General features: G+C 39.7%; 1 protein-coding gene across 1 annotated transcript in view; it reads left to right on the top strand.

The window, feature by feature from the left end:
- LOC128573051 (zinc finger protein 595-like) overlaps nucleotides 1-17,649 on the top strand; it is a 43,023-nt gene extending 25,374 nt beyond the window's left edge. Inside the window, exons 2-4 of the mRNA XM_053573274.1 lie at nucleotides 2,481-2,607; nucleotides 3,074-3,169; nucleotides 14,197-17,649. Coding sequence (XP_053429249.1) covers nucleotides 2,481-2,607; nucleotides 3,074-3,169; nucleotides 14,197-16,418 — 2,445 coding nt within the window. The 3' untranslated portion in view covers nucleotides 16,419-17,649. The remainder of the gene's footprint in view (nucleotides 1-2,480; nucleotides 2,608-3,073; nucleotides 3,170-14,196) is intronic.
- Nucleotides 17,650-18,558: the final 909 nt, after the last annotated feature.

Below are 18,558 nucleotides of genomic sequence, written 5' to 3'. Positions count from 1 at the left end.
TTTGGAGACAATCTGTAGATTTCTTCAAAAGTACATTTATAGGACAAAAATCAATCCTCTTTCTCATATAATGATCCTGATATCTTTAGACCTACAACTGATACAGAGATTATCGGTCCCAGAAACATATTCTGAATTACAGATGTGCATTAATGTACTGGAGGATTTCCATTTTTCCATTTTTCTTCTTTCTGAATTCCTTTGGATGTACACAGGGCACTAGCTTGCTCCCCAGTTCTCCAAGACCCAAGTCTATAGTTCCAAATTCTAAATACAGTTCCCTAGTCAGACACTGCTACCTTCTCTAGCCCTTGGAATCTTTGAAGGTCCAGCAGACAATGCCGTGTTTGAAGATTATGATTGGTGTTCTTAACTTAGACCAACAGTATTTGTGTTGTTAAAAAAGTGTTGAGTAGAAGGAACTCTGCTGTGTTCTCTAGCTCAGTGCTGCTGTAGTCTGGGACAAGTAACACCAACAATAGGGGGAATTGTTGAAGAAGCCATTTCATAGACTCACTCAAATAGTGCAAAATTTTATTCAAATTCAAGTTTGATTACTCAGTTCTCAAAAGCCAAACTCAGCATACCAGAGTTGGTATAAAAAAAAAAAAAGCAGTTTATTCAAGAGCAACATGAGGGTTCAGTGCCTGTCAGTCAGTGGTTAGTGCTCTGGCCACATGGTCTGGGGCTGGTGGGTTTGAAGTGTCCTGGGCCTGCTAAACAAAACAAAATAAAATACCAGGGCATTATGGTGGGAACCTATTTTCCTAGCTACTATGGTAGCTGAGGGAAGAGAATTGCTTAAGCCTAAGAGTTTGAGGTTGCTGTGAGCTCTGATGCCACAGGACTCTATGGAGGGAGACATAATGAGACTGTCTCAAAAAAAAAAAAAAAGAGCAACATGATGAGATGGCAGACTAAATGTTGCCTTTGTGCTTATTTTGAATGGAAATAAGTGGATCCCCATTTTACCCAGTGTGGATGATATTGGGTCATCATATATTAGCAAAGCAGGGGACTATGTGCCATTAAATTTCAGTCCAGAAGCCCCCTCAGTGCTGTGTAAAATAAGGTGACACACATGCAGTTTACAGAAGATGGCATGAATGGCCTAAAGTAACTCAAGGTTCTCAAAATCAGAATTATTAGAAAAGCCTTGCTTTCTAGGATGCTGAGGAGAGTTTTTAAAGATAGCATTACAGATTAGAATTTAGGGCAGATATCTGTACCTTCAGCGTGTTTTTTTTTTTTCTTTTTTTTGAGACAGAGTCTCAACCTGTCACCCTGGGTAGTGTGCCTTGGTGTCACAGCTCAGAGCAAACTCTAACTCTTGGGCTTAAGTGATTCTCTTGACTCACTCTCCCAAGTAGCTGGGACTGCAGGTGCCTACCACAATGGACGGCTATTTTTTGGTTGTAGTTGTCATTGTTTAGCAGGTCCGGGCAGGATTTGAACCCAACAGCTCCCGTGTATGTGGCTGGCGCCCTCGCCACTGAGCTATAGACACTAAGCCTGTACTTTCAACTTTAAAAAAAATTTTTTTTAACTGGTTTTTATCAGAATATGATTAAGTACTTTGGGGAGAGTATCAACTCATATGCACCTTCTGAGATTCTCTTTTTATACCTTGTTTGGAAAATAAAGGCTCTAATGGTTATTTACTGGGTCAACATTCAACTGGGATAAATCCAGTCTCACGTGTGATAAAATATTGTCATGGGACAGAAATATTGGCATCCCTGTTGAGCTTTTTGGAAATTCAAAAATGAAGATTCACCCAATATCTTCTGAGTAAATAACTGCATTTAAGGCTTGCAGTTAAATAGCACAGTGTTTCTCGCCAGCCACATGTACTAAGTCTGGCCTGTTCCAGCCCGCCCAGGCAAGCTAAACAACAGTGAAAACCGCAAGAAGAAAATAGCTGGGCATTGCCTAGAGTCCCAGGTATTTGGGAAGTTGAGGCAAGAGAATCACTGAAGCCCAAGAGGAGTGAGCTGTGACACCATTGCACTCTACCAAGGGCGATATAGGGAGACTATGTCTCAAAACAAACAAACAAAAAACACAAAAAACTTCATTTGACAAGATCTCCAGTTCATGCTTGCACACGTTAAACTCTTAGGACTTCCATTTACCTCACCATGATATTTTCACATAAGAAATATGCACAGGTTATAGTGTATGATGTAAGTAGGTGCAAGAATCCACATGCCTGTATTGGTGGCCTGATTTTTGCATTGTAAAGCCAAAAAGCGCAGTATCTACACTGTGGTTGTGGATGTTATCCCATCCTCTTTCCTCAGTGTTAGAGAACACATGAGGGAGTATCTCTCTGCTATACTTATTACATAATACCATTTAGTCATGTAAGTCAAAAGTTCTCACCCACTCATTTATGTAAAAATGAAATTAAATCTTCCTGTGGCATCATGATAAATATTGTTTTTTTATTTTATTATTTATTTATTTATATTTTTCAGGAACTGTTGACATTCAGAGACGTGTCTATAGAATTTTCTATGGATGAGTGGGACTGCCTGGATCCTGCTCAGCAGAATTTGTATCAGGATGTCATGTTAGAGACCTACAGACATCTGGTCTTCCTTGGTGAGGATAACTTACATACACATGTCTTAACTGTACACTAAGCATTTCATATTGCTTCTCTGTAGGTTGGTTTTGTGGAGATTCTTCTTTGACTGTATTAGTTTCAGATTGTTGTTTCTAAGGAAAACATAAGTTCTTGGTATAGAAAAGAAAATATTCCACATGTTATCTTGGCATTATATTCTTCTCTACATTGATGGTAATTTCAAAAATGTAGAGGCTTAGAATTATTGCCCATACCTTTAAGGCTAGTTTCTGGTACCCATTTTTATTTCCATAGTACTGGGTAGTGGAGAATTTTTAATGCTTTTAAAATGTTCTAAAGTTTCTGTGAGAAATCTCTATTTTTAGATTATTATTTTAGGATCTCTAAAATGTTGTGTTCTCTACTCTATGAAGGTACTAGATTGTTAACTGGGGAAGCCCAACAAATGTCTTGTTATCTTTTTTTTTTCTAATGAAACAGGGCTTGCTGTCTCTAAGCCAGAGCTTATCACCTGTCTGGAGCAAAGGAAAGAAGGCTGGAAGGTGAAGACTCACCAGACACTAGTCAAGCACCCAGGTAGGTTGGAGTGAATGAAGCAGAGAACGCTGGTCAGAGGTCCAAAGTTGAAGGAGGAGACCAAACGTTGCAATGTGATTAGCTTAATTGGAAACGATTTCTGGGAAGCCTGGGTTTCTTTCTCTTGTTACATAACGGGACATCTGTTCTTGTCTTCATTTCTTATGTTTATTTTCTCATTGAGACAGAGGCTCACTGTGTTGCCATCAGTCCAGCATTGCCATAGCATCAGCATAGCACAGAGCAATCTTAACCATCTTGGTTCAAGTGATTTTTCAGTCTCAGCCTCTCAAGTAGCTGGGAGTACAGGTTTCTCCACAAGGCCTGGCTAATATTTTTACTGTTTTTTAGTAGAATCAGAGTCTTGCTCTTGCTCAGGCTTGTCTCAAACTCACAAACTCAAACAATCCTCTCACCTTGGCCTCTCAGGTGCTATGTTTACATGTGAGCCACCATGCCTGGCCCTATTCCTTTTTTAAATTTTTTCAAATTTGTTTGAAACAGAGTCTCAATTTGTCACCCTGGGTAGAGTTCTGTGGTGTCATAGTCACTGCAACCTCAAACTTTCAGGCTCAAGGAATCCTCTTGCTTCAGCCTCCCAAGTAGCTGGGACTACAGGTGCTTACTACAATGACTGGCTAGCTTTTCTTTTTAAGAGACGTAGTCTTGCAGTTGCTTGGACTGGACTACTACTGGTTAAGCTCAAGCAATCCACCTGCCTTGCCCTTCCAGAGTGCTAGAATTATAGCTGCCTGGCCTTTTCTTTTCTTTATTTCTTTTTTTTTTTTTTTTTTTTTTGCAGTTTTTGGCCGGAGCTGGGTTTGAACCCACCACTTCCGACATATGGGGCTGGCGCCCTACTCCTTTGAGCCACAGGTGCCACCCTTGCCTGGCCTTTTCTTTTAAATGTTTAGAAGGAGTTTAGTTTTCAGTGATGTTCTTTCTAGTTTACAGTGAAAAGAAAGAACTTTCTATGGCTTATACAGGACTGAAAAATCTGACTGGTATGTGATTGATTTTCAGCACATAAAAATGTTTGTGTATTTTTGAGGATCTGTGAAACATTTTTAAAAAATTTTCTTTAGGCTTGGTGCCTATAGCTCAAGCGGCTAAGGAGCCAGCCACATACATCAGAGCTGGCGGGTTTGAATCCAGCCCGGGCCTGCCAAACAACAACGGCAACTACAACCAAAAAATAGCCAGGCATTGTGGTGGGCACCTATAGTCCCAGCTACTTGGGAGTCTGAGGCAAGAGAATCGTTTAAGCCCAAGAGTTGGAGGTTGCTATGATCTTTGATGCCATGGCACACTACCCAGGGCCACAGCTTGAGGCTCTGTCTCAAAAATATATATATATTTTTTTCTTTAAGCAGGCATAGTGTCTCACTTCTACAATCCTAGCACTCTTCGAGGATGAGGTGGGATGATCATTTGAGTTCAGGAGTATAAGACAAGGCTGAACAAGAGTGAGATCCTTTTACTACTATAAATAAAAAACAATAGCTTGGCAGTGTGGTGGTTACCTGTAGTCCTAGCTACTTGGGGGCTGAGACAGAAGGATTACTTCAACCTAGGAGTTTGAGGTTGTTGTGAGTTAGGCTGATGCTATGGCACTTTAACCTGGGCAACAGAATGAAATTGTGCCTCAAAACAACTTTTTTTTTTCTTTAGCACAGTGGTTCTCAACCTTCCTAATGCCAAAATGTATTTTCATTGTTAAAAAGGGGTCATAACCCACAGGTTGAGAACCACTGCCTTAGCATCCTGTTCAAAATATGAGAGTGAGCAGTAAGTACTAGTATTTGGGTCAGGCACCTCAGGACACTTCAAATAGATGGCATATGTCTTCTGCTTTATAGTTTTTGATTCAATGAAGTTTTCGAATAAGATTCTGCAGAAAGTATAGTCAGTAAATTTTATCAGAACACTTAAGACTCTCCCCCAAATATAAAAAAAAACTCATGTAAATTAACGTCAACATTGTCTTTATATGAACTGTGATAAATAGTTTAATTTGTATATGCTCTAATTTCTCAACTTTATTTTATTTTTTTGAGACAGAGTCTCAAGCTTTTGCTCTCGGTAGAGTGCGATGGCATCACAGCTCACAGCAACCTCAATCTCTTGGGCTTAAGCTATTTTCTTGCCTCAGCCTCCCAAGTAGCTGGGTCTACAGGTGCCTGCCACATCCCTGGGCTATTTTTTGTTTGTAGTTGTCATTGTTGTTTGGCAGGAGGGGGCTATATTCAAACCCACCAGCTCTGGTGTATGTGGCTGGCGCCCTAACCGCTGAGGTACAAGCACTGAGCCCAATTTCTCAACTTTTGTTTTTTTGAAACAGAGCCTCAAGCTTTTGCCCTGGATAGGTGATGTGGCATCACAGCTCACAGCTACCTCCAACTCCTGGGCTTAAACGATTCTCTTGTCTCAGCCTCCCAAGTAGCTAGGACTAAAGGCACCTGCCACAATGTCCGGCTATTTTTTGGTTGTAATTGTCATTTTTGTTTGGCAGGCCCAGGCTGGATTCAAACCTGCCAGCTCTGGTATATGTGATTGGTGCCTTAGCTGCTTGAGCTAAGGGGCTGAGCCCCAATTTCTCAACTTTAATATAGTCAAAGGTATCTACTCCATGCATTTCTTACATATGCTATGTTGTTGGGGAGTTACAGTATTCCCGAACATATATTAAATTCTTTCTTGTTACAAAATCACTCTTATAAACTTTTCTGAGACAGTGTCTCACTCTATCACCCTGGGGTTAAGTTCAGAGGCACTGTAGATCATAGCAACATCAAACTCTTGGTTTCAAGTGATCCTCTCTTTTTAGCCTACCCAGTAGGTGGGACTAGAGAGATCTGCCACAGTGTCTGGGTAGTTTTTCTATTTTTAGTAGAGGTCTTGTTCTTTCTCAGGCTGCTCTCGAATGCCTGAGCTCAGGTGATCCACCTGCCTTGGCCTTCTAAAGTGATTAAGATTACAGACGTGGGCCACCATGCCTGTCATAAAAAGCCTTTATTCTATAACTATCTCTTGCTTAGGTTATGCTTATCAGGACTGTATTAAGCACACACTCCCACACACACAAAAAAACACAGTAGACCTTTGCAAGTTGACCACTCAAGGGATTGTAAAAATCTTGTCAACACACATAGGTGGTTAGCATAAGGAACTGGCCTAGTGTGCTAATAAGTACTTGTGGTGCATGCCCAGTCTATGTACATTAGGTGAACTTGGGGAGGTGTTCAATGTAGGGAGGTGGTCAATTGCAGGTTCTCATGTCTGTATATATTTACATATACACACAAATAGATATATAAACATATAGAGACACAAACAAAAAGTGCCAAGGTCTTCAGGCCTGTCTCCTTTTTCATGAGTATCTCCCTTCAGGTCTCTGGATAGGTGGAACAGCCCCAGATCATGGCTGAGAGAAGTTGGAGATGCCCACATAATCACTTCAGAATCCTCAGCGGGGCTTGGCACCCATAGCCCAGTGGTTGTGACCCTCATGACACACACCAAGGTTTGCTGGTCGGTTTGAATCCAGCCAAGGTCAGCTAAACAATAACAACGGCAACAAAAAAATAGCCGGGCGTTGTGGTGGGTACCTGTAGTCCCAGCTACTTGGGAGGCTGAGGCAAGAGGATCACTGAAGTCCAAGAGTTGGAGTGCTGTGAGCTGTGATGCCGTAGTACTCTTACCTAGCGCAACATAGTGAGACTCTGTCCCTCCCAAAAAAACCCAAAAATTCTCAGTGGGAGAATTTTATTTTAGTGTTCATTCTGAGTACGATGTATGATATTTCATTGTGATTTTGCTTTGCATTTCTTCAGTAGTTACTAATTTTAAGTACCCTTTCTAATGCTTGTTGGCTATTTATATATCTTTTTTGAAAAATGCTAGTTCAATCCTTTGTCATTTTTTCTTTCTTTTTTTTTTTTTAAGAGACAGAGTCTCACTTTGTCACCCTTGGTAAAGTGCAGTGGCATCACAACTCACAGCAACCTCCAGCTCTTGGGCTTTGGTGATTCTCTTGCCTCAGCCTCCTGAGTAGCTGGGACTACAGGTGCCTGCCACAACAGCCAGCTATTTGTTGTTGTTGTTGTAGCAGTTTGGCCGGGGCCAGGTTCAAACCCGCCACCCTTGGTATATGGGGCTGGCGCCCTACCTACTGAGACACAGGTGCCGCCCTTTCATTGTTTTTATTGAGATAGAGTCTCACTGTTGCCCTTGGTAGAGTGATGTGTCATCGTAGTTCACAGTAACCTCAAACTCCTGGGATAAAGTAAATATCTTGCCTCAACCTCCCAGATACCTGGGAGTACAGGTGCCCACCACAATGTCCAGCTATTTTTTAGTGAGGAGGTGTTACTCTTGCTCAGGCTCTTCACAAATTCTCCTGTCCTCAAGCAATCCTCCAGCCTCATCCTTCAAGAGTGCTAGGATGATAGCCCTGAGAAATTGTGGCCAGCAGTATTTTGCTACTTTTGACTAGAGACCTCTGTCATGTTTGTTAGGTCTAAATAATACACCATGTTCAAGTTGTCTGTTATCTTATTAATCTTTTTTCTAATCTTTCAATTGATTATTAAAAATGGTGTTTTATGTAAGGGTATATGGCGCACCTCCTGGGTGAGGGACACAACTATAAGTGGGACTTTACCTAACAAATGCAAACATTGTAACCTAATTTTTAATTTTTTTTTTGAGACAGAGTCTCAAGCTGTTGATCTGGGTAGAGTGCCTGGTTTCTTAGCTAATAGCAACCTCCAACTCTTGGGCTCAAGTGATTTTTTTTGCCCCAGCTATTTTATATATATTCTCTTTCTCTCTCTCTCTCTCTATATATATACACATACATATATATATATATATAGAATAAGCCTCTTTTTTTGGAGACAGAGCCTCAAGGTGTTGACCTGGGTACAGTGCCGTGGTATCACAACTCACAGCAACCTCTAACTCCTGGGTTCAAGCGATTCTCCTGCCTCTACCTCTCAAGTAGCTGGGACTACAGGTGCCTGCCACAATGCCCGGCTATTTTTTGGTTGCAGCCATCATTGTTATTTGGCCAGCCCAGGCTACATTTGAACCCGCCAGCTCAGGTGTATGTGGCTGGTGCCTTAGCCACTTGAGCTACAGGCGCTGTGAGTCCAGTTATTCAATTTTTAGTAGAGATGGGGGTCTTGCTCTGCTCAGGCTGGTCTGGAACACAAGAGCTTAAGCTATCCACCCTCCCAGAGTAGTGTGAGTATAGGCGTGAGCCACCGTGCCCAGCGGGTGATCCGATTGTTTGTACCCTCATATTAATCTGAAATTTTAAAAAAGAAGAAAAAAAAAAACTAGGGTATAAAATTAAAAATAACCACGTGGCTGTTTCTTCCTTTGTTTTTGCCATGATTTATTTCTTATATTTGGAATCAATGATGTTATACATACTTGTTTATATAATACAGGTGTGTAATATACCTAAATGAGGTTTGTGAGTATATGTAATAGATAGTGAGGATTCTTTGTAAAGGGGCCTATTCTATTACTACTACATTTTTCTCTTGGCTGTTTAGGCCACAAGTGTATATTGTCCGATATAATTATAGCTATTTCACCCACTTAGAGTTACTATTTGGTTGGCATGCAGTTTTTTTTGTCTTTTTACTTTTAGCCTATTTGTGTCCATAAAGCTACAAGGAGTTTTCTTTAGACCTAATATTGTAGAAACTCATTTATTGTAAGTCTATTCAGCCATATCATCTTTTTAGATTATTGAGTTAATTACATTAAAAGTTACTATTAAAATAGCCGGGCGTTGTGGTGGGCGCCTGTACTCCCAGCTACTCTGGAGGCTGAGGCAAGAGAATCACATAAGCCCAAGAGCTGGAGGTTGCTGTGAGCCGTGTGACGCCATGGCACTCTACCGAGGGCAGTAAAGTGAGACTCTGTCTCTACAAAAAAAAAAAAAAAAAAAATGTTACTATTACTTTATTTCTTCTAGGTATTTTCTTCTCATTTCTTCTCTTGCTACCTTCATTTCTGTTTTATTGATTTTTGTAATTAGTCTGATTGCTTTCTTAGTTTACTTCACATGAATTCTATAGATATTTTCTTTCTGAACACCTTGAAGAACGGAAATTATTAAAAGTTCTTAAAGATACAACAATATTATTAATATTATTCAGACTCATATCAAGCTAACTTTAATTGAATGCAAAAATTATAACTCTTTATATTCCTTATTTTGTTGTTCTATGGGGTTTTTGTTTTGTTTTATTTTGTTTTTTGTCAGAGTCTCACTCTGTGGCCATGAGTAGAGTGCTGTGGCATTGTTATAGCTTACAGCAACCTCAAACTCTTGGATTAAAGAGATTGTCTTGCTTCAGTCTCTTCAATAGCTGGGAGTACAGGCCCTTACCACAATGCCTGGCTGGTTTTTTTTGTTTTGTTTTGTTTTTTGAGACAGTCTCACTTTTCTCACCCTCATTAGAGCTCTCTGGTGTTGCTCTGGTGTCGTAGCGCACAGCAACCTACAACTCTTGGGCTGAAGCGATTCTCTTGCCTCAACTCCCTAGTAGGTGGGACTACAGGTGCTTCCCACAGTGCCCAGCTATTTTAGAGATGAGGTCTCTCCCTGGCTCAGGCTGGTGTGGAACTTGTGAGCTCAGGATATCACTTGCCTTGACATCCCAAGTGCTAGGATTACAGGCATGAGCCACCTCGCCCAGCCTTTCTTTCAACTTACTGCTCTCACCAATTTCATCTTGTTACATTGAACACTTCTACCATTAACAGATGTATCATGTTAAGATTATGTTTTTGTCTTTGAATTTTAAGCATGATTTAAAAAGCTTTCTGGGTTCAATGCCTGTAGCTCAGCAGCTAGGGAATTAGCCACATACACCTTGAGCTGGCAGGTTTGAATCCAGCCCTGACCTGCCGAAAAAAAATGACAACTACACCCAAAAAATAGCCTGTTGTTGTGCTGGTGGATGCCTGTAGTCCCAGCTCCTTGGGAAGCTGAGGCAAGAAAATCGTTTAAGCCCAAGAGTTTGAGGTTGCTGTGAGCTGTGATGCCATGGCACTCTACCCAGAGTGACAGCTTAAGACTCTGTCTCAAAATAACAGAAAATAGAGTGGCACCTGTGGTTTAGTGGGTAGGGCGCTGGCCCCATATGCTGAGGGTGGTGAGTTCAAACCCGGCCCCAGCCAAACTACAACAAAAAAATATCTGGACGTTGTGGCAAGCACCTGTAGTCCCAGCTACTCGGGAGGCTGAGGCAAAGAAAATTGCTTAAACCCAGGAGTTGGAGATTGCTGTGAGCTGTGTGATGACATGGTACTCTACTAAGGGTGATAAAGTGAGACTTAGTTTCTACAAAAAAAAACAACAACAAGCAAACATATAAATAAATAAATAAAATAAAAGTGCTTTCTGCCCTGTCATTATAATAATACAAAAGTTTACTTAAATGTACTTAGTTTTTTTTTTTTTCAGGTTTACTTATTGTTACCTAATTTATCATTGTTCTCAAGCATAATTTCAAATCTCCTTTGAGATTTCTTCTTTGGCAGCTTTCAGCATTCATTTATCTTGATAAATGTTTATTTTTTTCTTTATCTTGAAGGGATGTTTTGCTGGATATAGTATATGTTTTTTAAAATTTTTGTCCTTTCAGCACTTAGACTATATCATCTGGCTCTTTTTTGATGGGGAAGGTATGTGTCAAAAAATCCACTAGTAATCTCATAAGAGCATGCTTAGAGGTGACACATCTGTTTCCTCTCATAGTTTTCAAGATACTCTTGTGTGGCTTTCAAATCTTTGATCTTCATGTGTTTTTTTATGGGTTTCTTTGTGTTTCTCCTAGCTGAAGTGTGGTGAGCTTGATATTCTGTATTTTTTTTTTTGAAAATTTCTCAGTCTTTTCCACTATGTTCTTCAGATTAGGAATTTCTTTTTTTAAAGCTTTTCTTTTTTGTTGATATCTCCCTTTTTATGATTTTACTTAGTTGTTTGTATCATTCCCATTTCATCCATTTACCATCATTAAGATAAAACTCTTAGATAATTTAGACATCTCTATTTTTTATGGTGGATTCTACATTGCTTATTTTGTTACTTTCAGGTTATGTCACTCTGTTATTTTTTACATGTTCTAATCTTTCATTGATTTTTGAGGCTCACAAAAGGCAACTTTGTTTTGTTTTGTTTCTTTTGAGACAGAGTCTCACTCTGTTACACTCAGTAGAGTGCTGTGGTGTCACAGCTCACCACAACCTCAAACTCTTGGGCTTAAGGGATTCTCTCGCCTCTGGTTCCCAGGTAGCTGGGACTCTCTCGCCTCGCCTCCCAGGTAGCTGGGATACAGGTGTCCACCACAGTGCCCTGCTATTTTTTTTTTTTTTTAATTTATTGTTTGGGATTAATTGAGGGTACAAGAAACCAGGTTACACTGATTGCATTTGTTAAGTAAAGACCCTTTTACAATCGTGTCTTGCCCCCAAAAGATGTGGCACACACCAAGACCCCACCCCCTCACTCCTTCCCTCTCTCTGCTCTTCCTTTCCCCACCCCTCCCTCCTTCTTTCTCTCTCTGTTCTCCCCTTCCCCATCCCTACCGTGTCATTAATTGTCATTAATTCTCCTCATATCAAAATTGAGTACATAGGATTCATGTTTCTCCATTCTTGTAACGCTTTACTAAGAATAATGTGTTCCACTTCCATCCAGGTTAATACAAAGGATGTGAAGTCTCCATCTTTTTTAATGGCTGAATAATATTCCATAGTGTACATATACCACAGCTTGTTAATCCATTCTTGGGTTAGTAAGCATTTAGGCTGTTTCCATGTTTTGTGCCTGGCTATTTTTTGTTCTAGTTGTCATTGGTGTTTAGCTGGCCCAGGCTGGGTTCAAACCCGCCACCCTCCCTGTCTGTGGCTGACACTGTAACTAACCACTGTGCTATGGGCACCAAGCCACATAAGGCACCTTTCACAAAATCCATGATGTGACTTTACCTTACAGGACTCTGACACAAATTATACTAAAGACTTGAGGCAGTTCAATATACATTCTGAAAGTGTTTTGCCTGTGGAATTGTGTGGCTATTTTCTAGCTGAAGCATTTTCCCCACATTTCCTAAGAGCTTGTAATCACTTGCTAGACCTGAATCTGTCTGTTGTCTTGGAGTCACTCTGGTGCTGTGATAATATTTGACCGTCGGTTTCAGCTCCCCCAGTGAGTTTTATAAAAACTGCACCATTCTTGGGCATCGCCTGAGGCTCAAAGAAGTAAGACACTGGCCCCATATTCTGGAGGTGGCGGGTCCAAACCCAGCCCTAGCTACAATCTGAAACAACAGCAACAACAAAAAAAACAAACAAACAACAACAAAAAAAAATACCCCAAAACTGCACCATTCCCTTCAGCACTCTCCCTCTTGGGAGACATAACCTATCTTTAGAAAAGCCCTGAAAAGCCAATAGAGTTAATGAAGGTCTCTATTTTGTGGGGGGAGAGGGGGTGGAGTTTACTTTCTTTTTTTTTATTGTTGGGGATTCATTGAGGGTACAATAAGCCAGGTTACACTGATTGCAATTGTTAGGTAAAGTCCGTCTTGCCCCCATAAAGTGTGACACGCACCAAGGCCCCACCCATCTCCCTCCTTCCCTCTTTCTGTTTCCCCCCCCATAACCATAATTGTCATTAATTGTCCTCATATCAAAATTGAGTACATAGGATTCATGCTTCTCCATTCTTGTGATGCTTTACTAAGAATAATGTCTTCCACGTCCATCCAGGTTAATACGAAGGATGTAAAGTCTCCATTTTTTTTAATGGCTGAATAGTATTCCATGGTATACATATACCACAGCTTGTTAATCCATTCCTGGGTTGGTGAGCATTTGGGCTGTTTCCACATTTTGGCGATTGTAAATTGAGCTGCAATAAACAGTCTAGTACAAGTGTCCTTATGATAAAAGGATTTCTTTCCTTCTGGGTAGATGCCCAGTAATGAGATTGCAGGATCAAATGGGAGGTCTAGCTTGAGTGCTTTGAGGTTTCTCCATACTTCCTTCCAGAAAGGTTGTACTAGTTTGCAGTCCCACCAGCAGTGTAAAAGTGTTCCCTTCTCTCCACATCCACGCCAACATCTGCAGTTTTGAGATTTTGTGATGTGGGCCATTCTCACTGGGGTTAGATGATATCTCAGGGTTGTTTTGAATTGCATTTCTCTAATATATAGAGATGAGGAACATTTTTTCATGTGTTTGTTAGCCATTCGTCTGTCGTCTTTAGAGAAAGTTCTATTCGTGTCTCTTGCCCATTGATATAAGGGGTTGTTGGCTTTTTTCATGTGGATTAATGGAGTTTACTTTCATATGGACAATGCTGTTTTCAGATGGGGGAATGTCTGTGGTGTATAAGAACAAACAATTCTTCCCATATTTTGCACCTTTTATCATGACCATTTTTTTCTTATTTCATTTTATATAGTTATATGTTTTTGAAACAGAGTGTCTTTCACCACAGATGGAGTCCTGTGGTATATAGTTAACAGGAACCTCAATCTCCTGGGCTCAAGAGATACTCTTGCCTCAGGTTCGTGAGTTGCTGGGATTGCAGGTATCTGCCACATGCCCCACTTATTTTTTCTAGTTTTGGTATAAACAGGGTTTCACTCTGGCTCAGAGTGCTCTAAAATGCCTATGTTGAAGCAATCCACACTCTCACTCTTCCAGAGTGCTAGGTTTACAAACATAAACCCCTGCACTGGGCCTGTATATGCCTCTTCACATTGTTGTGCTTGCCTGTGGGCTGAAAATTCTCAGTTCGTTTTTAAAATCGCTAAAACACAGCATGTATTTCTTACTTATATGTATCTCAGAAATTATTAGGGCATTTGTGCTGTCCTATGCCATCTTATTACTGTGCAGAACATAATTTTACAGACAAAATTTGTAATGTATATTTATTCAATTGTGATGAAACTCAATGGCATAATTTTGTATTTTTAATTTTCTTTCAGTTATATTTAATCATTCTACCCAGAACAATTCACAAGCGCTGGGCGTGAATATGTTATTACCAGAGATAATCCTGAGAAGATATGAAAATGATACCCCTGAAAATTTAAACTCAATAAAAGACTGGGATAGGGTGTGTGAGTATAAGCAGCAGAAAGTATGTTACAATGGACTAGATGAAAGTTTAACAGCTACGCATGGTAAAATCTACCAATGCAGTACATGTTTCAGAGTTGTCAGAAAATTATCAAATGTAAATAGACATAAGATGATATATACCAGGGAAATAACATTTGAGTGTAAAAAATATGGGAAAGCCTTAAATCTATGCTCAAACTTTGATAAACATAAGATAACCCATTTTCTGGAAAAGCAGTGCAAATGTAAAGAATGTTGCAAAGTTTTTCCATCTTGCTCAAGACTGTCTAAGCACAGGGGACTTCATACTGCAGAGAAAATCTCCCATTGTGACAAGTGTCTTAGCCATAGCTCAAAATATGCTAACTATAAGACAATTTATAATGTAGAGAAACCCTACACGTGTAAAGAATGTGGCAAAGCCTTCAACAATTACTCAAACCTTTCTATACATGAAAGAATTCATTCTGCAGAGAAATACTTCAAATGTGAGGAATGTAGCAAGTCCTTTAACCAGTCCTCACACCTTTCTCCACATCAAACAATTAACTCTGTGGAGAAACCCTACAAATGTCAAAAATGTGGCAAAGCCTTTAACAAGTACGCAACCCTTTCTGTACATCAAAGATTTCATACCAGAGAGAAACCCTACAAATGTGAAGAATGCGACAAAACCTTTAAACAGTATTCACACCATTCTGTACATCAAAGAATTCATTCTGGAAAGAAACCCTACCAATGTGAAGAATGTGGCAAAGCCTTTAACCGGTACTCAACCCTTTCTGTACATAAAAAAATTCATTCTGGAGGGAAACTCTATAAATGTGAAGAATGTGGAAAAGCCTTTCACGATTCCTCAACCCTTTCTGTACATAAAAGAATTCATTCTGGAGAGAAACCTTACAAATGTGAAGAATGTGGGAAAGCCTTTAACCAGTATTCACACCTTTCTGTACATAAAAGAATTCATTCTGGAGAGAAACCCTACAAATGTGAAGAATGTGGCAAAGCCTTTAAGGATTCCTCAACCTTTTCTCTACATAAAAGAATTCATTCTGGAGAGAAACCTTACAAATGTGAAGAATGTGGAAAAGCCTTTAACCGGTACTCTAACCTTTCTGTACATAAAAGAATTCATTCTGGAGAGAAACCCTACAAATGTGAAGAATGTGGAAAAGCCTTTCATGATTCCTCAACCTTTTCTGTACATAAAAGAATTCATTCTGGAGAGAAACCCTACAAATGTGAAGAATGTGGAAAAGCCTTTAACCAGCATTCACACCTTTCTGTACATAAAAGAATTCATTCTGGAGAGAAACCCTACAAATGCGAAGAATGTGGAAAAGCCTTTAAGTGGTACTCAGCCTTTTCTATACATAAAAGAATTCATTCTGGAGAGCAACCCTACAAATGTGAAGAATGTGGAAAAGCCTTTAAATGGTACTCAGCCTTTTCTGTACATAAAAGAATTCATTCTGGAGAGAAACCCTACAAATGTGAAGAATGTGGAAAAGCCTTTAAGGAATCCTCAACTCTTTCTGTACATAAAAGAATTCATTCTGGAGAGAAACCTTACAAATGTGAAGAATGTGGGAAAGCCTTTAACAATTCCTCAACCTTTTCTGTACATAAGAGAATTCATTCTGGAGAGAAACCCTACAAATGTGAAGAATGTGGAAAAGCCTTTAACCGGTATTCACATCTTTCTTTACATAAAAGAATTCATTCTGGGGAGAAACCCTACAAATGTGAAGAATGTGGGAAAGCCTTTAACAATTCCTCAACCTTTTCTGTACATAAGAGGATTCATTCTGGAGAGAAACCCTACAAATGTGAAGAATGTGGAAAAGCCTTTAACCGGTACTCACACCTTTCTGTACATAAAAGAATTCATTCTGGAGAGAAGCCCTACAAATGTGAAGAATGTGGAAAAGCCTTTAACCGGTACTCAACCCTTTATGTACATGAAAGAATTCATTCTGGAGAGAAACCCTACGAATGTGAAGAATGTGGCAAAGCCTTTAACCAGTACTCACACCTTTCTGTACATAAAAAATTTCATTCTGGAGAGAGATGTTACAAATAAGAATAGTGTGGCAAACCCTTTAACTCAGGGTCAAACCAGCCTGTACATTAAAAAAATAAAAAAAGAAATAGCATGGAAACTCTAGAAATATGAAGAATATGGCAGTACCTTACTTGGTGTTCATAACTTACTAAGCTTATAAGAATTTACACTGGAGAGAAATCCTTCAACTGTGAATGGTGTGGCAATAAACTTAACCATAGCTCAAACTTTACTACACGTAAGAAAATTTATATTGGAGACAAATCTTACAAATGAGAATAAATGACTAAGGTTTTAACTGATTCTTGGCCCTTAGTAAAAATAAAAGAAATCATGTAGGAGAAAAATTAGAATATGAAGGTGTGTGCAAGCTTTATGCCAGTAATCATAGTTTTCTGTACACAGTAGAATTCATGTTGAACAGAAAGGCTGTGAATGTGAAGAATGTGACAAGTGTTTAACTTCTGCTCAAACCATTTCTCTATAAGAAATTTATGACAGAAAACCCCTTCAACTGTAAAGACAGTGTCGAATATTATAACCAGTATTCACACATTTCAGTACATACCAGAATTCATAGAGATACTCTACAAATGTGAAGAATATGACAATGTTTTTAAATACTTCTTATACTTTTCTAATCATAATTCATACAGAAGAAATACTCTAAAAATGTCAATGATGTCTTAAAGTTGTGTTTATCCTGTTCAGTAGGGCTAAGGAGGGACAGGAGCAGATGATTCTAGGGCATTCCTTGTCCATAATAAGTAGGAACAAAGTCACCAGAAGGGGCTGCCAAGAAAGAACCGCATTTCAGGAAGGCTTTAAGAAACTGAACTGATGTTTGCTTTACAAAACTGACTCTCAGAGGTAGAGAGGTCCCATGGTGGAGATATGGCGAAGGCCACAAAAAGGGTTCTTTGCAGCATCCATACAAGTAAGGTGACAGTAGCCTCAAGGGACACATTTTCATAAACAAAGTAAAATTTACACCACTTTTATCACAGTTTACAAATACTATGACAATTTCTGGAAATTGGTTTACCGGGATAAAAATGGGAGGACTCTCCGTTGAGGAACTTTTCCCCCTTTCCAGTAAAAATAGTAAATATATTACTCCCCTCCCCCCACCACTTAAAGTAAATTTGGAAAATTATTATAAAGGGGAAAAATCTCACTAACCCAAGGTATTCTCCACTTGATAAGGTAGATGTCTTCCTTCTCTGGACTGTACTGTGCTTTAATAAACTTTGACATTTTGCTCACTTGTATCTACGTCTTCTGTTCATTTGTTCCACTGTCTTGGTACCAGTAACTATGCTTTGTCACCTGGAACCAAAAACCAGGGAAACACACTTGACACACTTGACATCTGTTCCCTATATGTGACATTTTAGTGCCAAAATCTGGGAGGAAAGTGTACATTTTCAGCAAGATAAGGTAATGGAACAGTAGACATTCTGAGTTCACGCTGCCTGATGCACATTACTTATTACACTTACAGCTCTCACTCTCTTTGCTTTCCAGGTAATGTAGCTCCTTACCTACAGTTGCTCCATTTTTTTCTTTTTTGTTTTTCTTTTTTTTCATCTCCACAATGCACCTCATCCCCCAGTTGGGCCTAATATTCAAAAGCATACAAAGGGACCTCTTGTTCCACAAGCAGAACATAAAGCAAATTTTTAAAGTCTTCATAAGGAGAATTGGGATGAAGAGACAGCAAGAGAAAGCCAGGCCAGCATCAGTCCTCAAGAGCAGTAGGAAGCTTTTGAAATGGTTGTTACCACTAGGGAAGAAGGTTGTCAGGAACAGAGTTACTCTAGGGTCAGGCAAGAAACCACCAGGCCAGAGCCCTTCCTGCACCATGACTATGGGTTCTTGGAGTCAGGAATGGCTCAGGAAGCAGCCTGTGCTGGGATTATCCCTTCACTGCTAGAGAGATGCCCTGGAAGTGACATTTCCCTCTCATGGAGATGGGGGATCAAACTTGCCTTCTAGACTCTGAAATCCCTGAACCAGCTCTGACTCTCTTTAACTCTTTTAGTTTGGTGGACAAGCTCCAGCTTCAGAACAAAGTCCACTTTCCGATGCTGGGAAGGCTGATTGTTGGGTAGCTGTCTCTTTCACAGTAAACAAACTAATGTTCATAGCATTAGAG

This window comes from Nycticebus coucang, chromosome 20 (genome assembly GCF_027406575.1).
Source record: "Nycticebus coucang isolate mNycCou1 chromosome 20, mNycCou1.pri, whole genome shotgun sequence".
Lineage (NCBI taxonomy): Eukaryota > Metazoa > Chordata > Mammalia > Primates > Lorisidae > Nycticebus > Nycticebus coucang.
The sequence above is the reverse complement of the archived record's forward strand: the minus strand, read 5'-3'. Positions and strand labels throughout refer to the sequence as shown.